The sequence below is a fragment of the Momordica charantia genome (assembly GCF_013281855.1).
Source record: "Momordica charantia cultivar OHB3-1 chromosome 10 unlocalized genomic scaffold, Mcharantia_2.0 BLBB01000010.1, whole genome shotgun sequence".
NCBI lineage: Eukaryota > Viridiplantae > Streptophyta > Magnoliopsida > Cucurbitales > Cucurbitaceae > Momordica > Momordica charantia.
In genome coordinates this window covers 5,616,939-5,639,765 of record NW_028275158.1, presented here as the reverse complement: position 1 = coordinate 5,639,765, position 22,827 = coordinate 5,616,939, and the positions used below count along the sequence as shown (strand labels likewise).

General features: G+C 36.0%; 4 protein-coding genes across 7 annotated transcripts; 2 read left to right on the top strand and 2 right to left on the bottom strand.

Moving 5' to 3' along the window:
- The first annotated feature begins 285 nt into the window (after positions 1 to 285).
- On the top strand, positions 286 to 3,705 carry LOC111008296 (uncharacterized). 2 transcript variants are annotated; one of them, XM_088118899.1, is made up of 7 exons: positions 286 to 884; positions 1,052 to 1,214; positions 1,574 to 1,750; positions 1,861 to 1,944; positions 2,564 to 2,645; positions 2,731 to 2,784; positions 2,926 to 3,705. In XM_088118899.1, exons 1-7 carry the CDS (start codon positions 541 to 543, stop codon positions 3,369 to 3,371), a joined length of 1,350 nt encoding a protein of 449 aa, XP_087975025.1. In that variant the 5' UTR covers positions 286 to 540; the 3' UTR covers positions 3,372 to 3,705. The 2 variants fall into 2 exon arrangements, with proteins under 2 accessions (XP_087975025.1, XP_022136640.1); XM_022280948.2 differs by lacking the exon at positions 2,731 to 2,784 and having other exon boundaries at positions 290 to 884.
- Positions 3,706 to 5,631: 1,926 nt separating this feature from the next.
- On the top strand, positions 5,632 to 6,811 carry LOC111008316 (DUF4228 domain protein). Its single transcript, XM_088117734.1, has one exon. It carries the CDS (start codon positions 6,012 to 6,014, stop codon positions 6,648 to 6,650), a length of 639 nt encoding a protein of 212 aa, XP_087973860.1. The 5' UTR covers positions 5,632 to 6,011; the 3' UTR covers positions 6,651 to 6,811.
- Positions 6,812 to 7,506: 695 nt separating this feature from the next.
- Positions 7,507 to 11,775, bottom strand: LOC111008366 (uncharacterized). The gene is made up of 8 exons (XM_022281034.2): positions 11,549 to 11,775; positions 11,426 to 11,447; positions 9,683 to 9,739; positions 9,514 to 9,595; positions 8,382 to 8,477; positions 8,173 to 8,297; positions 8,077 to 8,095; positions 7,507 to 8,000 (listed from the first exon to the last, which is right to left on the bottom strand). Exons 1-8 carry the CDS (start codon positions 11,649 to 11,651, stop codon positions 7,776 to 7,778), a joined length of 729 nt encoding a protein of 242 aa, XP_022136726.1. The 5' UTR covers positions 11,652 to 11,775; the 3' UTR covers positions 7,507 to 7,775.
- Positions 11,776 to 13,457: 1,682 nt separating this feature from the next.
- Positions 13,458 to 21,353, bottom strand: LOC111008261 (kinesin-like protein KIN-7H). Of its 3 annotated transcripts, none has more exons than XM_022280903.2 (16): positions 21,129 to 21,353; positions 20,862 to 21,010; positions 20,570 to 20,700; positions 19,764 to 20,220; positions 19,425 to 19,514; positions 19,228 to 19,328; positions 19,025 to 19,138; positions 18,859 to 18,940; positions 18,710 to 18,777; positions 18,566 to 18,631; positions 18,363 to 18,487; positions 16,372 to 16,708; positions 15,698 to 15,802; positions 14,593 to 15,603; positions 14,027 to 14,352; positions 13,458 to 13,949 (listed from the first exon to the last, which is right to left on the bottom strand). In XM_022280903.2, exons 4-16 carry the CDS (start codon positions 19,975 to 19,977, stop codon positions 13,622 to 13,624), a joined length of 2,967 nt encoding a protein of 988 aa, XP_022136595.1. In that variant the 5' UTR covers positions 19,978 to 20,220; positions 20,570 to 20,700; positions 20,862 to 21,010; positions 21,129 to 21,353; the 3' UTR covers positions 13,458 to 13,621. The 3 variants fall into 3 exon arrangements, with proteins under 3 accessions (XP_022136595.1, XP_022136594.1, XP_022136593.1); XM_022280902.2 differs by having other exon boundaries at positions 19,764 to 20,233; positions 20,862 to 20,984; XM_022280901.2 differs by having other exon boundaries at positions 20,862 to 20,984.
- Between the last annotated feature and the right edge of the window lie 1,474 nt (positions 21,354 to 22,827).

Below are 22,827 nucleotides of genomic sequence, written 5' to 3'. Positions count from 1 at the left end.
ACAGAGACTAACATAAATATTTCGAGAGTTCGTTTTAGAAGTAGGTAGCGGAAACGAGAAACAAAAATATATCTAAACTTAAAATGAAAATATTTTGAGGAGCTCCTCAGTGTGCTGCGTCTACCACTCGTGGAAGCAAGAAATAAAAGACCCAAAATTGTTTGGGCCTACGGCAATCTTAAGGGCATCCTCCGCTACCGCTATCTTCGAATCCTTATCCACAACCCTTCTCAAGTTTTTGTCTTCTTCCTTATCTCTTCTTCCAATTTCTATTCTCATACTCACAAACTATATCTAAATCTAATCGTCCATCTACTTCTTATTCTTCCCCTTTTTTTAATTCATTTTATACTTCCCACTACCTTGTTCTAATCATTGGAATCCATTTCGAATTAAGGCCTCCCTATTCTTTTTTTTCTGTTTTTCTCTTCCTCTCTTGAAACCCTCGAGTAATCTATGTGCTTTGACGCCCATCTATTTGATTGGATTTGAGGGTTTTTCTTTTTATTTTGTTTCATCTTTTTCTTTCTTCGATTGGGTATGGCTTTGATTTCGGTTTTGGCGGAGATTTTGGGGAGACCCAGAATTGTTGATGTACTTGGCGAGCTTATGATCTTTATTGCTCCTCTTTGGGTTGCGGTTGTTGTTGGGGTTTTGGTTGGGTGGACGTGGAAGCCGAAATGGGCTAATTTGGGAAGAGAAATGTTGGATTCTTCAGTTTCTGATGATTCTAAGCCCTCATCGACATCTTTTTCGTTGTTGGGATCTTTCCCGAGCTTCAATTCCTTGAGTTTTCCGATGCCCAGCTGCATATCTACCACCTTCGATGGAAAAGATGAGAAGGAAAGTTCCCCTCCGCCGCCAAGCTCCCATTCCGACTCCAGGTTCTTTAGTTGTTCTTACAAGCAATAGTACAGTTGATTTTTCCCCCTTTTCTAAACAGAGTAAATTTAGCTGGTGAAGTATAGTTATTGATACTTGGTGGGATGAAGTTGAAACTTTGTTCATCCATTATTAATCATTTCTAACATCTGATTCTGTTTTTCACCAGTTTGTCAGAACTTGAAGTGGACAAATTGAAACTTGTGAATGGAAATGATTTGGAGTATATATATAAGCTAGTTGAAGAGAAAGATGGAGGTCCAGCATGGATTCAAATGATGGATCGTTCTACTTCGAATATGGGTTATCAAGCATGGAGAAGAGATCCTGAGGTATCATCCCTTTGCAACACAATGATCTCAATGGAACTTTGGTGATACGATTTAAGGGATTAAAAAATTGGTTTTATCTTCATAATTTAGGTGAAAAATAATGTTGAAATTTATGTGCAGCTGTTTGCTTACCAATTAAGTTGAATTATATATACTTAAATCATAGAATTAGTGTGAAATTTATGTAAACTGAATTCCCTATTCAACTCATTTTGTTCCAAATGATCACTGCAGTCTTACTGTCTAACATTGTTTTATCAGCCTTGATTTTATCCAAGTCCTATTTCTGTTCCTTTTGCTGCCCATAACACTTAGTAACATACTGTATTATTTTGCTTTGGCGTGTGTGGTCTTACCAGACTGGTCCTCCACAATATAGAAGTAGAACAGTGTATGAAAATGCAACTCCGGAGATGGTGAGGGATTTCTTTTGGGATGATGATTTTCGGTCAAAATGGGATGACATGCTTATTTCTGCTAAAGCTTTAGCAGAATGCCCAACAACAGGAACAATGGTAGTCCATTGGGTGCGCAAGGTGAGGCAGCTGTTTTCTTTATAATTTGTTCCTTGGATTTTTTTTTTCTTTTTTTATTTCAGTGGTGATTACTGTTTTGTTTACCATTTCCTTTTTCTTTGGTGGTTCAGTTTCCTTTCTTCTGTAGTGACAGAGAATACATAATTGGGCGACGAATTTGGGAAGCAGGACGATCATATTACTGTGTCACAAAGGTATAATGAGTAGTCATCCCTAGCCTGATATCTTGTGCTTGTTCCCCTGGTTTCTTTTCAAGTTATTCTTATGTTTCTTTTCTCTTTGAATTTTACTATTTTTCTGATTAAACTGATGCCGTCTCAAATATTTGAAGTTTGGTTCTTACATTAGCCCATCTGTGTTCCACCCCCCAGGGTTATGATCTGTGTGATAACTAAAAGCATTGTTCCTTCCTTTTTATTTTTTATTTTTTTTTTGTGTGTGTGTGTGATAACAGAAAGCATTGTTCCTTTTTGATGTTGTGAAAAGTTTAGAATAAGATCACTATATTTATGACGAATGAAATTACAATCTGTCTGTTGACCCAAAAAGGGTATGTTTGTATTGATATTACAATCAGGTTTTATTCGGTCCAAGTTCATTAGTAAACCAGTAAATGTGATGCACGAGACATTTTAGTTATCATCATTCCTCTTGACTTGCTGTCACTCCTACAAAATAAATTGTTGCGTTGCCCTCATGAACAGGTCTGTAGATATATTTGGAAAAGTAGTCCTAACTGCTGTTGTTCTGCCACAATTTTTTTCCTAATCACTATTCTGGCAATAATTCATTGGTTTGTTTCTCTTTGTTTAGAGTGTACCATGTTCCTCTGTACCCAGACGCAACAAACCCAGACGAGTTGATTTATACTATTCAAGCTGGCGTATCCGTGCAGGTAACTAAATTCTTACCTGTATTATTTAACCATCATTAGGGTTTTGGCACCGCATGCTGTCATGTTGTTCTTTCATTTCATCTAGATGAAGGTTGGTTGGGGGGTTGCAAAGTAGCTGTCCTTGGAATTGAAAGAAAATGTAATGGGGCCCTAAAATATTTCAGAATCTCTTTACCTTTCCTCTTCCATCCTTCTTTTCTAGTCAGAAGTTAGTTGCTTTTTCTTCACAGCAGCAGCCCTTTTAAGATGTGATTAAGAGTGAGTTTCCTTTCTTTTACAGTTGAATCAAGAAAGGGTGATGGACAGTTAACTGCATGCGAAGTTCTGCTGTTTCACTACGAAGATATGGGCATTCCTTGGGAAATTGCTAAGCTTGGAGTTCGGCAGGGAATGTGGGGAACTGTTAAAAAGATCGATCCCGGGCTACGAGCATACCAAAAAGAGAGAGGATTAAGATCAACCATACCACATTGCGTGTTCATGGCTCAGATCAACACCAAAGTTAATGTAGACTACTTGAGATCTCTGGAAGATAGCACTCATAATGATTCATTGGAGGATCAAAGTTCAAACTCAAATGAAAAACCAGTTGGGAAGAACATTCCCAAACTGCTTGTGGTTGGTGGAGCTATTGTTCTAGCCTGCACTATTGACCGAGGACTATTAACAAAGGCGGTCATATTTGGAATAGGCAGACGATTCGCCAAGATCGGGAGGAGATTGTGAAGTGATGCTTATAACCTGCTTATTTGCTCTACTCTTCTTGTTTATATTTTTCTTTCGTGTTCACCCCGGATTAGAAAGAGAATAGAATGTCTATACCACCCAGGTGGACGGAAGAAGATCGACTTTGTCGGGGCTTTCGCACATAGAAATTAAATGTCTTTAAGCAGCAATCAGAGTGTGTAGGATCAAAACTTTGTGCCTCATCCTTCACTGAAGATGATAATGGCAGATGTGAATCTCATTCTCAGTTGGGCAGAAATTTTTGGTATTTGTAACCACCTCACTGCTATGGTACAGCATAAATCCAACAAGCAGAGTGAAGGTATTTTGAATATATTTCGTGAGTCTATTTAGCCTTTAAACATATTTTGTGTGCTTGACTGCAAAAAGGAAGAAAAAGCATAGAATCAAAACTATGAGGGAGGAAAAAATTTAAAAATTTTGAAGTTTCTCCTCTAAAAAGGAAAATATTTTTGGAAGAAGCTATCCTAGCACTACCATAAGTATTATAAAATAAAAGGCTGGATCACAAAATTGTTTGTGTTGGGGTGTTTTTAAACCCTATAAAGTTTGAATTACATATTAATTCTCAACTCGGGGGCAGAATATACTTTTAATCTTAAAGTTTGGAATATGTATTTATTTGGTCCTTAGAGTCCCGAGTCCCGAAAGGAATGTTTTGTCTTTAAAATTTGTTAAATAATTTTAAATGGTTCCTAAGTAGATGGTATGGTGTATAGTTGTTGATTGTATATTGCTGATCAAGTATTCTAGTAAAATATATTAATTTAATAATATTTTTATGTGATCGGAATTTCCATCTTCCTCTCTCTTCTCCCTCCTCCAACATTGATGTCGCCAGCCAGCAAAGATTCGACGAGGGACAACATCGACGATGATGACGACAGTGATGAAAAGGAGATATTAAATCTTAACTTTGGTCAATTAACGGTCAAAGCATTTAAGGAACATAACCATTTTGTAAATTTGCGTCCCTAAATTATTTTTTTTTCGAAATTTCAGGGATAAAATGGACACTTACTCCAAACTTCAAGGATCAAAAATGTATTTTATCCAATAATATAATTAACGTTGCTATTTAAAAGTTGATACATGACATTGATTGAATTAATGGGGTAATTTAACATAACATGAAACAAGAGACTTGCTTTTGATATGTTACAAATTTGTCTCTCTCATTTTTATTTTGAGTCTAACAAGTTTAGTTTTTAAAATGACATAAATAGTTTAATTCTGTGTCTAACATGTCATGAATTTTGAAAAAAATATTAAATAGATTTGGGAAGTATTAAATATTATTTATTTTAAAATAATTTAACCTATGATTCATAAGTATACGTCTTTAAAAAATGTCTTCGCTTAATTGGAACTTTGTGGCACAGAAATTTGACCAAAAGTTGGTCAATTCGCATTAAATTAAGTGCCCAACATGCGGGTCCCACCAGTTGGATTTTGAGGTTACATAAAGTTGCACCAAAGAATCATCCAAAATCTTGACTCCTTATTTTACTTTACTTCATGAATCTAATTACATATTCAACTCCAATGTTAATTCAATTAACAAAATAACAAAATACATCAAATTGACCTCAGAACTAATTATTCTTTCTCACTCCTAATAATCGATCTTCTTCATTAAAAAAAAAAAAAAAATCTAAATAACCTTGTTTTAGCCCTTTCAAAGTATATTCTATTTTACTTTCAAATTTTGGACCATAATATAATTTAAGAGGGAAGCTATCCAATCTGAATTTAATTCAACTGGTTAAGATACTTATCTCTAATTAAAATATCTTGATGTATTGTTGTATTAAAAAAAAAACTATAGATTACCAAATAACTGTGTTTTCAAAATAAAAAAAAATGATAAACAATGACGTTATTGTATTGGTCTATATACTTTCGGCTTTGATTTATTTTGGTCCCAGTATTTTTAAGTTTGGTTAATTTTAGTTCCTATACTTTCAAAATTTTTTGTTTTGATCTATGTATTAAAAAAATGATTCTTTTTATCCATATTTTCTAAAACGCTAACATAAATTCTACACACAATGAAAATTCTTTAATATAAAGTAGTAGTTACATAGAAAGAAATATACCGATTGTAGTGTCCGTTAAAATTGTGACAAGACATCAAAATAATCGTTTTTTAAAGTCACATGACAAAAATAAATCAAAGTCGAATATTTGAACTTTAAAATTTCAATTATTAATTAAAAGAAAACAACTTGTAGTTGTACATGAAGCAGTTGGAGAACAGAAAACCCCAATTAAATACGAGTTTGCGCGTATGAACATGAATATGAACTGGCCACTTTCCCATCGCACTAAACAAAACCAACAGTCCACAGACACCATTACTCCGTTTTCTGCTTCTGGTCTGCTCTCCAATCCGAATCCCACTCTGTTTTCTCTTCCTTTTTCTTTTACATCTTTCTTTTTGTTTCCACTCCATCCCAACCCCACACAGCTGTAGCTCTATAATCCAAATCCACCATTCAATTCAATTCCATTTAATTTAGTGCCGAAAACCCACCACCGACACTCCCCTGATCTTTTCCAATTTGTCTTCCCCAAAAAGATACATTCTCCAGTCCCTGCCAGAAACAGAGCTCCTCAATGGGCAACTGCTTATTCGGCGGTGGCTCCGGCCAGATTCAGGGGAAGATCAAAGTCATAACCGCCAACGGGGGGATCATGGAGTTGGGTTCTCCGATCACCGTCGGGTGCATCGCCGACGAGTTCCCCGGGTACGGGATATTCCGGAGCCACGATCTGTTCTGGAACCCGCTGCCCCACCAGGAGGAGCTTGTGCCCGGAAAGTCCTATTACTTGCTCCCCCGAAACAGGGGAAGCGAGAGCGAGAGCGAGAGCGAGAGGGAGAGGGAGAGGGAGAGGGAGATTATGAGGGTGCGTGAGGGGCACGTGAGATCGAACAGCGTACCGGAGGCGGCGGCGATGGCGCCTTACAGAATGTCGTTGGACTACCAGGGGATTCTGAAGCGGTCGCAGACGGAGGTGTTTTCGAGGAGCGGTGAGATTTGGAAGGTGAAATTGGTGATCAGTCCGAAACGGTTGGTGGAGATATTGGAGGAGGAAGGCCACACGCAGGAGCTGATTGAGAGCGTAAGGACTGTGGCCAAATGTGGAACCACCACCACCAGTAGCTTCTCTTCCATGCCGTTTTCCGACCACTGGAGTTTGTCCACCAATGCCACTCCCAGTTCTTCCTCCAAAAATGGCGCCTTTTTGGGCTAGATTTCATTTGATTTAACAGTACATACAAGTTCTTATCTAATAGCTTTAAATTCTATTTTAGCAGAGTACAGGGTGTATTATTATTTTTTTTAATTCTTAGTTTTCAAAATATGTATTCCTTCGACTGAAGTATCAAATATGATTCATTGTTGTTCAAAGTACGTTCATAGTGCTGTTCATAGCATTCTATGGTCCGTTTGGTCGAGATGAAATCTGAATAATTATGGTGTCAACATTTCTTCACATATCCCAAATTTATTTTTCCCATGAGAAAACTGATTTTGACCTCAACTTGATATTCTAAAACTAATAGAGACTTGTCATTATTTATATGTTTTTTTCTAGAGTGATAAATAAGGTAAAAAGAATAAAAAAAATAGTAAAAAATATGGTAGGCAAAGTCAAGTAATGGGTAGAAAGATTCAGAAGGCATCAAAGTTTAGTCAGTCTTAACTCACAAGATTCAAATAAAGTAATCATTTAACCCTCTATCCACAAAAGCTACTAGCATAGAACTAGCCACCGTGAATCCCAGTTATCAAAATTCGCAATTCCCCATTTTCAACCAAACAATAATATTGTTAAACATTATTATTATTATATGTCCAGAAAAATAATTTCCTATGGTTCGCATTCTGAAATCAATGCATCATCACCTAAAATTGCATTCTCTTTATAATTAGAATGCATGCGTTAGCTGAAAGATCATTATCTTGTTTGGATTTAATAATTATCCATTGATTCATTGTTTGCACAATTATTGTATTTTCTCCATAAGAATAACAGAATAATTGCAGGTTGAGGAAAACTGGGTAGCACTAATGTTAGCGAAATAAATGTGTGCCACAAATTCACATTAAAAAAAAAAAAGAGGAATACTTCCATTTTCGCCAATAACTCAATAGTATGCAACCCCTCAGAACAATTCCAAATTAAAGAAAGTTAACACATCCAAGTCATTCTTCAACCAACTTCACATTATGCCCTGAACTGATCATTACACAAATCAACACATACAGGTGAGAGCAACAAACTCGGAAGAAAATCACAAAATATGAACATGGCATAGACAAATCACATTGCATCACAGTGGATAACACAGGTATCTGTGGAACGGTACTGACTTTACCTATATCCAGAGGGGGGATAAGCTGGTTGCGGATAGCCCGCTGCGGGATAGCCTTGAGGCTGAGGATAACCATACTGCTGCCCATACGCAGGTTGTGGTGGATATCCGACTGCTGGAGGAACCGCTTGATCGATTCGAGACATTTGTTGAACAGGAGGAACTGCCATTACTTGCGGCCCAAACATGCCATCTCTCTTGTCCATCTCGATTTTGTGTTGAGTCTGCAAATCAACCCAGTTAGCTGCTAATGATCTAACATTTAAATTTTGATAGCTGAAGCATCCTTTCATTGCTTACCTGCATACATGCGCAGACCCTGTTGAAAGAAGAGATATTAGGATCTTGAGCACCGCGACAGAGAATAATAAGCAGGATTTGGAAGGACATACTTACGTGCAATACACCATATTAGCCAAACAAGAGAGCAGTTGAGAAGCCTCTTGGATTTCTTCACTTCCTACTATCAGTGCAATGATGGAAAATATACATGCTAATTGTTGTAGACAGAACATAAAACCCTGAATAATTTTAGAACACATAATAAGTAGAGGGCACTGGGAATTATATAAAAAAAATTGAGAAACGGCACTAATGGCACATACGATAATGCAATTGTCGCATTGTGTTGTCTGTATATTGAATTCATCTTGCAACAAAAACCGAGTTGAGGCCACTGAATTTCCAAAGCAGAGGAAAACCTTGAAGATCAAATCAACAGGTCTCAAGTTAACAATGGATGCTGAAAGCAAGAATAAATTTGGAGTATCTACAGGTCTTAAGTCACATAATATGCAGAAATAGGTGCTTTTGATCATTACTATGGCAGAATTATTCATAGTTCCTCTGAATACAATTGTCAGTCTTTTATTTTTTATTTATAAACATTTATTATATATGTAAAATATTTATAAACATTTCTAAATCTAATTAGTTTCACCAAGAGTCCTGCCTTCAAAATTCTGCAACACCATTGACGACTTGCACTTTTCTAAAATAGGTATCAGAACTCAGAAGACATAATTGTATGGCTACAGAAGTATTAGTTTTTACTCGGAAAAAAATAATAAAGTATTGGTTAGATAGATCTCTCTCTAGCATCTATCCATAAAAAAGGTTTTCACCAAGGGAGGAATCTCCCTACATATATTTCCCATCCTTCAACAGTTCAACCAAAGCAGCATACCTTTGAGTAGAGGGATATCCATATCCACCTCACAGTCTACACAAGTGACCCCCAATTCCTTTTAGACTGCACAACCACGACTGCTATTCAAACCTTAGTATATAGTGTCATTTTAAAGCTCCTACTTCCAAATCCACACTAGAACTCCCCACCTAAGCAAAGGAGGACGCCACAGGGAAGTAACCCAGAAAGAGGAACGAGAGAAAGAGAGGAAAGCTTTAGCCAATGCAACAGAAATCACCTAACCAGCCCAACTACCAAATCCTAGCTCATTACCAAGGTTACATTACAAGTTACAGTAATTTCTACACAGTAATTGATAGGAAAGGACTACACCCACACACAGCTCCAATACAAAAGGGGTAAATAGTTTTGTTTTCTTGACTTCCTAATGGAAACAAACATTGAAAATTGTAGCATTGATTAATGTATGCATTCACCATGTTCTAGAAAACCATAAGATATATTGATAAAAATACATTCAAAGGAAAGAATTAAATCAATAACTGATACTCAGTAATTAAAAACATTACAACTGAAATATTTTGTACCTCTGTGCAAAGGCAAAATTCAGGGCATTTACTTTCTCCACACCTGCCACTACAAGGCATATAGCCTGCACAGCATACATATCTGTGGAAAAAGAAAACATGAAAATGACTCAACAAAATCAATTCACTTTCTAACCTTTTAGAAAGTCACTAAAACAAAATTAGTTACCTTGACATGTCATTATATAGAGCTCTTTTACGAAGCAAATATGATACACAAGGCCCACTACAAGAAAAAAGATAAAGTGACAACATGAAACCCATGTTCTGGCTCTTAAAAATTAGCTGTGACAATCTATTGATGATAACTAATAGAAAAAATAGAAAATTAATTATTTCTAACTGATACAAATACGGAAATAAGGGATTACATCTCTGGGATGTACAAGAAAAGAGATCTTGGCACAAACTTATTTTGCATAAACTAACATATGGAACTTGGAAATTGATCTTGTTTGGCATCTAGGATATGTATAGTATTTAAAATAAATAAGTGAAAAAAAAAATAAAAGAGAGACTGATACATGCACGCAAAAGATACATGCAACGTAAAAGCATCCCGGTCATCGACCATACATGGTATGCTAGCAATGCTAAGGCATGAATAGCTCATTTTTAAAACCCCAGGCTCTTATACTTTATTCTTAAATTATGTGCACTATTTATTCACGTGATGGAACAACATCAAATTACTACAAAGGGGTGCACTTTGAGTGAGAAGCTTGAACAAAGGAGAACCAAAAGCTTTTTCTTTAAATTTTCCTTTCTTTACTAAATGGGGATCCGTTGGTTTCCTTTCTTTACCAAAAGCTTGAGCCTTGAACAAAGCAATAAGTTTTCGGAAGACCAACGGACCACCTTAAAGTGCCAGCCAAAAATCCGACACTCGACAAACCAACCAAGCTTTCAAATTCACTAGTCACATCATCATCTTTTGGTCAATGCAAACAAAGTAAACTCAATGTCAAAAATAGGAAACCACAAAATTTGGAGTAATGCAAACAAAGTAGACTTAATGCCAAAAACAGGAAGACCACAAAATTTGGAGTAATGCAAACAAAGAAGACTTAAAGTTGAAAACGGGAAGACCACAAAACTTGGTGTAATACCATTTGGGTAGAAGGTCAAACTCAACAAAACCATCAGCAACCTATTCTGTAGAAGTACCATAGACTTTAGGATTTCTATTGATTAACCATGGGGTGTTAGAATGAGCCACCACTTGAACAATAGTACGAACACCATAGACTGATGACAACTCCACCTCTGCCAATAAGAACCCTCAACAATCATCTTTAACTTCGACAATATATTCCACTAAATCCATCTTCCTAACCATTTTCTGGGCACACGATGGCACTTCCTAGCAAGGATTCAACTAATGCTAATAGGGATGATCTTTGATTGAGACCATTAAATTCAATTCGCTCAAGTATCGATTTGTAGATACTGGCCCTTCTAAACTGTATAATTAATGAGTTGCATTCTTAGGCTGGTTCATCCAATCTCATCCATCTGTATGCAGTTTATACCTAGGAGCAGAAATATCATCGCCCATGTCAACAGTCACACAAGACACGCCAGATTTACAAAATTCGATCGGTGCATTCATAACCAGCTGATGTATAGTTCAATTTTAAGAAACATGATTGACTAAGTCAACGCAAAGAAACACAAGTAAACGCCTCGACATTTCACTTGAAATCAAGATCTCGAAGAGAAAATGCAAGAAGACCCCCTCAATCAGAAAGGAGGCAAGTCAAAACCCTCGAACAAGACAGCAAGCAAATAGCACAATGGAGACAGATGACTGAACTAGGCGAACAAAGCAGATCCATGAGTAAATTCCAAGCAGAACTATAAGGATAACAAAACAATAGAAAAAAGAAAAGAAAACCCCCATCGCACTTACCACCAAAACGAAAGGCAGCAATCTGCAATCAAGCATTCACCCTCATCAGAAATTAAACAAACTCACGCGCAGATCAGCAAAAACATTCGAAACCAAAGAGTGATTGAAGAAGCGAGAACGTACAAGGAGGGTCAGCCTGGATGGTACGCATTAGGTCAGAGTGCCAGAGATTACGATAGTTCTGGCGGAGTTGCATCTTATCAAGGTTTTGCTGCTGCATAGACATGGCTGCACCACCAGGATCTTCAAAGAAGCTGAATCGGCTCTAAATTTTCCTCGAAAAATCTTGGAAGTATGAGAAGTAGGCCTGCAGAAGAAGTATATCGGAATTGGGAAAAAGAGGTTTTTAAGCGTAGAAGAGAACTTTGAACTTTGAACTTTGGAGGCGGGGGAGATGGCCCACCATCGTGCAAGCGGAATTTCCAAACCAGTTAGGTTGGTACAACTGTAATATCAAATTTAACATATTTTTTAGATAAAATATTCAAAATTAGCACCCAAATAAAACAGCAATTGGGTAATAACTGATACAAAAAATAAAATAAATAATATAAGTAAATCAAATCAAATAAAAGGAACAGAAATTCAACGCTTTAGTTTAGAGTTTAGAGCATTTAGAACAAGCATTTTTAATTGTCCATTGGGTTGAAATTTAACATTTATGTACAAATTATAATCCAGGTTGACCGTGATTATTATTTTGTTTCTTTTTTACCTGTTTAGATTTAGATTAGAAAATATATTTTATACAATTTGTACTATATAACCATTTTTTCATAAGAAATTATTTATTTTAATTTTGTATTATTCTATACCATTCAATTTAAATTTCTAAATTGACCGAGCATAATTGATTGAATTTAGAGACTTATAAAATTCGTAGGTTCGAATCTCCAACTCTTTTGTGTTAAAAAATATATATGAATCGTAAATTTGCATTTTCTTTTAAGTATGTTGACTGTTTTTTTTTTTCAATTTTTTTTCCTTTCATGTTAAGCAATTTCTGTTTTACTTCTTCTTAGCTTTCTGCACGTTTTCTTCTTTATTTTTCTGCTATTTTATTTCTGTTTTTGTTCGTCTATTTCAATCATAAAATTTTTAATTGTATTATATTTTGATCAAAATGTTTATTATATAATAGGAGTACTTGCTTGAACTTTTTTTTTAATATTGATTTTGTCCTTACCATTATTTTACTTTTAACCAATTAATCCTATGACTCGTGATGACATAAACATGTTTTGATGCATAGATTGGTTGAGGCAAGCATTGATGGAAAACTAGAATGGAATAAATTTGAAGCTTAGACATCAAAAGAAAGTTTAAACCTATGTGCAAATACTTTAGAAAATAAAATGATTCATTTAAATGTCCTATTTTAAACATTGATTCTATTTAACTAAAATTAAAGTTAATTTATAAATTTAGTCATAAACTCTTTATAAGGGTATCAATTTACTTTTACCTGGAACAATGGTCATACTTGTAACTTATGAAAATTTGACTATTTTTTAGTTTTCTTAAAACAAAAAAAAATATCTTTTCTATATTTATCCTTCTTATTTGTCACGCTAATTGCGGTAGATTTTTTTTTAATACACTAAACAATTAGATGTGAGGCTGCATTTTGCAAAACCAAACTCTGACTACCAATTAGTTAGTTCAATTTCGTCAAATTAGACCTTGAACAGATAAATGCGATAATTTCGACTAAACTTGAATTAACATTGCAATTTTTACTATTATTTCAATTTTTTTTTTGAGTTAGTTGCAGATTTGACACTAAAAGGTTTTTTTTTTTTAATTTATGAATTTTAAAATATCTATTCAACAGTCGATTATGTACATTGACCGAGCATAGTTTTGTACAAAACTAGGCTTTTACCGGAATCTATGAGTTCACAAAGATTTAGCGAAAATTGAATAAAAGATAAAAATAAGTACAAAATTGATATACATTGCCTGCAAAAATTGATTTAAGTTGTTCGTTTTAAACTAAAACTTAAAAATTAAAAAAATTAAAAAAAAAAACTAATAAAGTCGCATTCCATTAGAAATTCACAAGTTTACATAATCCTTGCAATTAAATTATAATCAGACCGGGTCGAGAAAAGGTAGAAATATCCAAGGAAGAACAAAGAAATACACCGATTGAGTAACAACACGTAATCTGTACAAAGATGATTAGCGAGAAGCTTACATTATAAGACAAGGTTGATGCTTCGTCTCCAACGAGGTGGTTCCTCGAGCACCGCGGCGTGGAGTGAAATTGAGGCCAAACATCTCTTTGAAGGCTTGCTCTGGTTCTACGTAGTTAACAAGTTTAGCAACAATGGCTGCGCTCCTTCCTATGTGATCCATATCTTTTGTATCATTCCACAAAAGATGAGCCAACTGCAACCTCCGGTGGTTAGAATTCAAACTAATGCCCCATTCTACGAGCAGGGTCTCTCTTTGTTTTTCTGAGAGCCTCTTCCGCATTTGTCTGCTCAACATCTGCCTCTCCCGGCGGAGAGCCTTCATACTGTGACATCATAGAAGGGGTTTGTGGATTTCAATAGAACATATGGAAGTTATAGATTGAAATTATAAATAGCTTACCTCAATGCTGCTGTCAAAGTTTGGCCATTTTCTACGGTTTGATTTTCCTGAGAGAATGTGTCTCTGAGGAAGGACAGCCTCCTGAACTCTACCTCCATATAGATAGAATCAGCTGGATCGCCGCCTTTAAATAGAAGGAAAAAGTAGGTTCTATGAACCAATGAGACGTTACAAACATGCCACAACTCAATGATGTCTGTTTGAAGTCTTCTGAATTCTGAAGGCCATTTTGAATCGCTTCTCATGTCATTTTGGGTTGGATCCATGCCGATATCTTCCACATTCTTCTCATCGGATTCAAGGGGATTTGGTTTAGCCCCAAGCATCTAGAATGCAAGACAAACTTGCTAAATGAAAACCCTCTAGAAAACATTCGAATAGGAAAGCTCGGAAGAAAGCAAACTGATCTGATCCTTATTCTAAGATTTCCACAAAAATATAAGCTGCAGTCAGTAGCTTTTGGTTCTATAATGGCCTGGCTTGCACCCATGACTTGTATGAGTAAAAATTTAGCATCAATATATTAGATTATTGCGAAAGATGTATAAACCAAACAAAGCACTCACCGCTGCATCAAGAAGATGATTTTCAGATTCGAGGTTGGATATCGGCTTTGTTGCGTTGAGAAGTTGATTTTCACTGTGGAGGTTGGATATCCGGTTTTGTTCTGGTTCAATAGCTGAAGTAACATCACTTTTCTCGTCTTCTGACACATCAACATTCTGTTCACCGGGCGCGCCTTTAGAAGTGCTCTTCTGGGAAGTTTGAGAACAAGTTTGTGACGAATTCTCCGTCTCAATATTGTATCGCAATGCAGCAAGTTTTATTTGGAAGCCCTCAGGTCTCCCTATGAAGTCTTTTCCAAAGCAAATTGGTGGTGTGCCCTGGATTTCCTTGATGTTCTCTATAGATATGGTTCTCATAAGACTGGCTTTACAACTTCTACTCCTAGTTAACTGTAATCCTCCAGAGGTACAGATATCTTTCTCCATCATCCATGGAGAAGGCTTCTCCGGAGATGGGACCACATAAAAGGGACTGAAGTTGTTAGACTTATTATCTTCTACTGAAGGGGATGATTCTAATTTACATTTTTTACTGTGCTCGTTATCAGCTACTTTCAATCTAGAGGTTGTTGTGTTTGCTATAGGAGACTGTGTGGTCGAATCAATGTATCTTTCTGGGCTAGAACCTGACATGGTTGAAACTAAGTATCTATCTATACTTGATTCTTCCATCTCAATACATCGAACTTCCTTGCAGAGATCCTCAGAGTTATCACAGGACAGTTCTTCTATCTCCTCCATATGTAGTTGAGTATCAACCAAAGAAGGAACCGTTGCTGCTACTCGTGGAGGGGATTTACCTTGCAGGGAATTCTTTTCAAATTCAACAAGATGCATAAAATTATCATCAGACCTACTGCTATGTCCACCAGAATCTTGAGATGCATCAAAAGATCCAGCAACATCACCCAGGATTCGAGAATCTGTCATCACTGTTGTCTCAGCTGGGTGATTCTCTAAGTCCCATGAAGACTGCACCCGTAATCTTGGGTAGTGATCATCCAATTCTGTCTGAAAGAAGATGCAAATAACTATACATCAAATACAGAAGCTTCGTTTTATGAAAGCACAATGGGAGACTATTCAAAATATAGAATATCCATACCGATGGCATTAAAGGTTTATCATCTTCAACCATTTTAAGTAGATCCTTAACCTGAGATTGAGCATAATCTCGTTCCAAGGTAAGTTCTCTTAAGGCCTTCTTTAGCTGCATGATGGAACAAATAAGGAAGAGCAAAAGAATAACTTAGATCAAGTTCCCACGGTCCTACCTCGATATATAGGACACTCCAATGCCCTCCAAGAAAGTAAAAGTTAGAGAAGCATTTCAATGGCAGCAGAAAACATATATCAATAAAAGGGTGAATAAATACAATTACAAACCTAATCATATAGTTTCAGTTTCTAATTATGCCCGTGGAAAAAGTTGGATGCCTCTGACCACAAAACACAATGTCATTTTTTATTCGACATGGTTTTGGGGAGCAAATTTTGTCTTACAGTGAAAAAGCCTGTCCCAGAAGAAATAGAATAGCAATAACCAAAAATGGACGATGCAGCAACATCAGATAGCTACAGTACCAAGTCAGTTTTTACTTAGATATATATTTTTTTGAAGAGAGCTATATGCATGTCACTGGCACCATCTAATTGATATAATTTGATCAAAGTCAAACTAGAATATGAATTAAAATTATCCACATCTGCTAAAATTGAACAAATTATAAAGTTAAAAAAGATAAAAATTTTAAAAATAAATAAAGGAAAGAAAATTACCTTTTCAATCTGGAGATCTTTTTCTCTAATTAATAAAGTAGAATCGGGAGTAACAGAAGTATGTCCGGAACTTCTTAACTCGCTTTCCAATCTAGCCAATTCTCTTTGCAACTGTTTTACTAGTGCCTTATCAGATACAACTACATTCACCTGAGCATTAGTTACAACTTCTTTAGCACAACTTGCAAAAAATAGTGTGTTTCTTGATTGCTCAACATGGATTCGTGCAGGGCTCATTGTACAGATGATTGCGGTTCTAGCATTGCCTCCCAAGGAAGATTGCAATATACGAGTTAACTTCGAATCCCTGAAAGGAATATGTCCATTTCTTCCCTTACTGCATCCAACAAGGAATTATACATGTCAGTAAGAACCAAAATATAAGAGGAAAATGTAATTAGGAGCTTGTATAAAAGACTAGGTTAAAATACTACTTTTGTTACTTAACTTGGCTACCTATTCTCTTTTCAAATCTTTACCATTTTAGAGGTCCAACCTTATACTATAAAAAATCTTTAAAGAGTCCCTACCATTAGTTTTCAATTAACTCAGTGAACCTTCATCTGATTTGGGAATAAGAAATACTCAATGTGTGCCATCCCATGGATAAATTTTCCAAGTGGAATGATTCTTCAAGGTAAATCACTCATCTGAATTGGCTAAGACGGAGGCAATTAAGTTGTGCATGGCCAGGGACAAAATGGTGACCTTTGCATAAATGGGAGGAGTTAAATAATGCAAAGGTACTAATCCAATTGAGGGACAAGATCCAAAGGAAGCATCCTGGGATCCCTATGACCTAATGCGCCAATATTTTCCTTCTTTCCAGTTTCCACCCTGAGCCAAGGTGAAGCTTGGGGCAAGGCAATTTGGATAGAGTTGGGAAGCAGTTTAGTAAAATTTCCATATTCTAGAACAAAGTGGTGTTTTAATGTGCACTTCCTATTAGTTAAGCTAGACTTGGGTATCTTTCGAAAAGGTAGGATAGGTGGTCCCCCTGAAATAGTTAGTTCTGTCAAAATATAGTTAGTGATGTAAGGATGAGGGCGGGGGAGTGTTCGGACCTGTCTGTATAGTTTGAGTTTTTGTACATTCTTTCTTATTTAGGCAATAGAACAGTACAATCCTCTCTATAGGATGAGGGAGGGGCAGTGTTCAGACCTGTCGAATAGTTTGAGTTTTTTACATACTTTTTTTTTTATAAGAAACTTAATATATAGAAAAAAGCATAGACAAAATACAGCCTAAGGGCAGGGGGAAGAGGGCTCCCCCCCCCCCCAAAAACTAATGAAGTAAAGCACTTCAATCTTGCATAATCGACGAGAGGCTGTAATTACAAAAGAATTTTCTATGCCTAGAACACCACCAAGAAGTACAATCCTCTCTATAGGATGATGGAGGGGGAGTGTTCGGACCTGTCAAATAGTTTGAGTTTTGTACATTCTTTCTTATTTAGGCAAGAGAACAGTACAATCCTCTCTATAGGATGATGGAGGGGGAGTGTTCGGACCTGTCGAATAGTTTGAGTTTTGTACATTCTTTCTTATTTAGGCAATAGAACAGTACAATCCTCTCTATAGGATGAGGGTGGGGGAGTGTTCAGACCTGTCGAATAGTTCGAGTTTTGTACATTCTTTCTTATTTAGGCAAGAGAACAGTACACTCCTTTCTGTCTCAATTACCATATCATCTGTAACCCTTCAAAAATTTGACCATAAATTTGCAGTGACAAAGGAAACAAGAAGAAAGGTTGAGTTTAAACTCTGAGAAATTAAGAAACTATGGTAAATGACAAGTTGCTGTCTCCTCTAAGGTCAAGGGACCAAACAGTTCTAATTTCTTCACTCTATAGAAAATTCAGAAATATTTGGACGGACCAATAGAAATGACATTATAAACAAATCAATTATCACATGCACATTAAACCGCAGCGAATAAAGAAAATTATATGCTTAACACAAAAGTAGAAAGAGGCAAATAGCACAAAGTACCTGAGCTTACGAATAACAGTCCCAAGAGTAAGCAAACTACGATTTATGTGACAACCTTCTTTGAGACGTGTACCAGCTGATAACGACTGAGATGCACGTTCACTTCCAGCAAGATCAACAAAATTCTGCATCGAAGAATTATTTCATTTTGTTGATCTATTCACCAATTAAATCAAATCTATCCCAAAATCAAGTGTTTATACCACAGTAGCTGTGAGAGAACTTGACTTGTCGTTGCCTAAAAATTCACGAGCTGAGCTCTCAATTGTCTGAAATGAAGGAATACTCAACGGTATTTCTAAAGTAAATATCAGAATTGACTACAGCAAAGACAACAATATCAATACCAATCTAAGAATCTGATGAGATCTGGAGCTTGCTTCATTCAAAGATGTCTCCCCAATCTGCCTCTGAGCTGCAAAAATATATCAATAACATCATGTAACCAAACAAAACTCGATCCTGTAAAGGCAAGAAGATTTGATACTCTCAATACCTTCGCAAATAGATAAAAGTTGTTTAAAATGATTCCAGTTCGTCAGAGTTTCCTCTGTGAGTTTCTCAACCGTGGTTCCCCTCTATCAAAATAACTTAAAAATCAAAGATCATGAAATGGACATACTAAGAGAGAAGGGTGAGAAAAGTCGGAAATGATTATTCACCTCTGGATCGTCCAGGAGTCTGAGAGGAGTACTATCTATGCCAAGGAGGTCCCTCACAGATTCATTATATATCTCTATGGCAGAAAACTTCAAAAGAAATTCTCTCTCCGGGTGCTTAACAAAAAGTAGAAGAATAGTAAAATTAGTCCAGAAAAAAGGAAAAAATTTATGCCGAACCATTTATTGACACTATTTATCCTTACCTTTTCTATGTAATCATATATATCTGCTATAGTAAACTCGGTAATTCCACTCATGGTGTACGTTTTCCCGCTACTTGTTTGTCCATAAGCAAAAATAGTTGCTGTACGGAAAAATCCAGTGGAAAAGAAAATGAATATGAAGTTCACGTTATATAATCGAATACAAAGAGGAAAAAGTGGTTCAGGTTCGTCCATACAGTTAACTCCACTGACAACAGAAAGAGCAACTTCCTTGGCGCCCTCCTCGTAGACCTTCCTTGTTGTGCAATCGCTACCAAATACCCTGTCTATAGCCAGCCGTTCATAGAAGCAAATGGCGGCGAGAGAGCAAAGAACAGACAAAAATAGATATTCAGGATCACAGCTAAAGCAGGGCCGTCACTGCGGCCATAAATTGGGGAAGATTCAAGAGCCCCCTGTTTCGGAAGTCTCAAAATGATGGGTAATGAAAAATTAAAATCCAGAACAGAGAATTCATGGAAAAAGTAGATAAAAATTGGTCTCTTTTTTTTTTTTTAACAAGAGCGTGGACTTACCAAATGTATACACAGATGGATACAAGGAGCGGTCAGCAACCGAAAGCGCATTCCTGCATATGACAGTGTTATCGTTAATGCATTCCCATTCCGAGACGTCATTCCTTGAAACCTCCTTCTCGTTCAAAGGGCGCAGACGAACTGATACCAAAATTCTCTCTTCACGCCCACTTGTCTCTTCCATTATTAGCTCGTCCTCACCGACAGCTCCCATTTCTCGCCGTCTCCTCTCGGCTTCAAAGCCGTAAACCTTATGTAACTCAGAAATTAAGAGTCTAAGACCATTCTTAAAGAGATCTATTAGTGCAAATTGACAGCATTCCTCGGCGTCTCTTCCTTCAGCTACCAACAGTACTTTCTACTGATTTGAAATTTAGATTCACGATGCACCAAGTGTTGTTAGGACCAAAGAAGCAGTAGGGCCGACAGAACCTCACTGCCTTGCCTCCTCAATGATCTGCATCAACAAACTAATCATGGGTCAGACGATCAGAGCAAATTCGCAAACATCTTTTTTCAGTGTTCTCGTCAGAAGCATGAATCTAAAATTCTTTGTCTTTTTTATTATTAGCAAAAAACGACAGAACATATGCATACTCAGGATCACAAACAACCAGCCGTCGATTTATTATATTACACAAACATTTTGGAGTTTTCTGATAATGGTCCATGTTAACAGTCTGTCAAAGAAGACTCCGAGTCTCCCATTCATATTAAATCATTTTCCAAATTATAAAAATAATTGTACATGAACTTTCATCTCAGCTCCGAATAATCGGCAATCAACTTCAAGGAATGTTTACAACCTTGGCAAGATTCTTCACAACCTCGATACTCATTGCGACGCAGAGGAAGTTCGGCATTCGATTCCAATAAAGAAGTTAGGAATTCAGTTTCTTCTCTTCTAGCAGTCTCACAATTTATCCCAAATTTGGCGCTATTAACAAAATCACAACAGAATATAAAAACCGATAGGAAAATCATAACAAAATTGAAACAATGTTACCAGAATAGAGGTAAAATAAACGAAATGTTCCACTGATTTCCTGCAACACTAAACGTGTATAATAGAATCTAAGATCACGCAATGCCGCATACCTACAGTGACGCAATTCAAACCGAATCGAAAACCTTGAAGTCAAACTCGACCATTTCAGCGCAAGAGACCGAGTAGAAACATTCAGTTCCCTGTGAAGTAATTCTGCCCGGACCGAACCGATCCTGCGCCACAATTCGGAAAGCAGAAACTGTAAACAGGAATTATAATGCGAAACAAGAGAAAAACGGAATCGGGAAGTGGAAAAAGTAAAAGAGAAACGTAAATAAGCAGGAAATGAAAGCAGTGAAAGTTGAGTGGAACTGAACTGAAAAGACGTCAAATCTAGAGAACGCAGATCAGAATCTGTGCGGCACTGTTGCTGAAAATGAGCGCAATCTCACTCCGGGCAAGGGCAATGGCATGTTCTGGATCTGGATTTGGAGATTTTTCTGTCGATTTGGGGGACAGAAGCTTTTTGTTTCTGAGGTGGAGACGAGAGCAGATACAGAGAGAGGTTATGGCGTCTACTTCTGGGTTTGGTGCTAATCTGCCGTAAAATATTATTATTATTAGCCCTTTCGAATTAAAACGGCCGCGCCAAGGGGTTGAATCAGTTGCTTGCTTTTTTGTCAATTTACCACTTCAACCTTTCCAAATATTTTTTTAGTTTATCCTATTTTCAAGACTCAAGCTACTAGCAATCTTTTTCCTTCAAATTAAATATATAATAGCTCAACATATGTCTGAATGAGAAGATTTAATTTTCGCCCAATAATTATTCTATAAATAAATGGTGAGATATAGAGATAATTCGCATCTATCTACAATCAAAAAGTTATGAGTTCGATCCTCTTGAAAATATATGTCAATTACTAGTGAGTTAAGTTCGTTTTGGCCTATCCTTTTAATTTAATTGATTATGGTTAGAAGCCATAACCAACAATAAATGAGACATTTTAAAGTAATTCATTTAACTTTTAAACTTGAGATACTATATAGCTAACTTAAACTTTAGGTCTCTCAATATCATGCTATTTACTTCAGGATTGAGCTCGTGTAGATTTTTTTTTTTCTCACAAAATTTAGATATCATCCCTATTTGTATACCAAAATCTTCTCTAATTCTAATTAATATGCAACTAGAGTCTATTGGAGCTTAAACCTATTGGTTACTTTGCCAACATGAGCTTAGAAACTTTTTAGAATTTATACATTAAATTGATCAAATTTTAAAAGAAAATATTATGTATTTAATATATTTCAACCTAAACGTTTATTTAATTTTAATTTTAAATTTTTTTGGGAAGGACATATGAAATTATTGGTTTCATCATTCTAAATTATTGTATACATATACATATAGTTTGTTTATTTTTTCCATTCGTTTGACACGTTTATTACAAAAATCAAGCAAGTAGAGGAAGAGCGAAGAGGGGAGAGGGTCTTTAAATAGATTTTCCACCATATTGCGAAGCAAAGGGGAAAAAAGAGCAAGCAATTGTAAGTTTATAATAGAGAGTGTGGGGACAACTTTGACTAGAGAAAAAAGATGTACGTTTGGGCCACGCAACCCACGTGCACGGCCACAGACACCCGACAATCCCAACCATCCATTGGCCTTTCTAGTTGTCTGAGAGAGAATAAAGAAGAAAATGTCTTAAATCTCGGGTTTTGTTTTGTACTAATTTTATTCTTTTTAAGACTACATCTTCTTAATTTAACTCTTGTACTTTAAAAGGTTTAATTTAGTATTCTATTTTTAAAATATGATTATTTTATTCTCTTAATTTCTTTTTATAATAATTTTAATATCATACCTTACTCGCTAAATTTCTTGGAACATAACCATAAATTTGTTGTATTAAAGAGTTTTTATTTTGCATAAAATTTATGTTAAAATTTTGTAAACAAAGATCAAAATAGTCATTTTTTAAAATTATAAGGATCAAAATAGATGTTTTGAAAGTATATGAATGTGAGGAAAATTGACATTTTAAAATATAGAGACCAAAATTAACCCAAACT

Excerpts from the sequence above, each read along its gene's own strand:
- LOC111008296 (XM_088118899.1), top strand. The coding sequence starts at position 541 with ATGGCTTTGATTTCGGTTTTGGCGGAGATTTTGGGGAGACCCAGAATT. Across the intron at positions 1,751-1,860 it reads TAGTCCATTGGGTGCGCAAG|TTTCCTTTCTTCTGTAGTGA; the intron begins GTGAGGCAGCTG and ends TTGGTGGTTCAG. Across the intron at positions 1,945-2,563 it reads CATATTACTGTGTCACAAAG|AGTGTACCATGTTCCTCTGT; the intron begins GTATAATGAGTA and ends CTCTTTGTTTAG.
- LOC111008366 (XM_022281034.2), bottom strand. The coding sequence starts at position 11,651 with ATGTCTATGCAGCAGCAAAACCTTGATAAGATGCAACTCCGCCAGAAC. Across the intron at positions 11,448-11,548 it reads CATCCAGGCTGACCCTCCTT|ATTGCTGCCTTTCGTTTTGG; the intron begins GTACGTTCTCGC and ends GCTTGATTGCAG. Across the intron at positions 8,478-9,513 it reads AATTTTGCCTTTGCACAGAG|GTTTTCCTCTGCTTTGGAAA; the intron begins GTACAAAATATT and ends TTGATCTTCAAG.
- LOC111008316 (XM_088117734.1), top strand. The coding sequence starts at position 6,012 with ATGGGCAACTGCTTATTCGGCGGTGGCTCCGGCCAGATTCAGGGGAAG.
- LOC111008261 (XM_022280903.2), bottom strand. The coding sequence starts at position 19,977 with ATGGGAGCTGTCGGTGAGGACGAGCTAATAATGGAAGAGACAAGTGGG. Across the intron at positions 14,353-14,592 it reads ATCATCTTCTTGATGCAGCG|ATGCTTGGGGCTAAACCAAA; the intron begins GTGAGTGCTTTG and ends CTTGCATTCTAG. Across the intron at positions 13,950-14,026 it reads ACTTTGACAGCAGCATTGAG|TATGAAGGCTCTCCGCCGGG; the intron begins GTAAGCTATTTA and ends ATGATGTCACAG.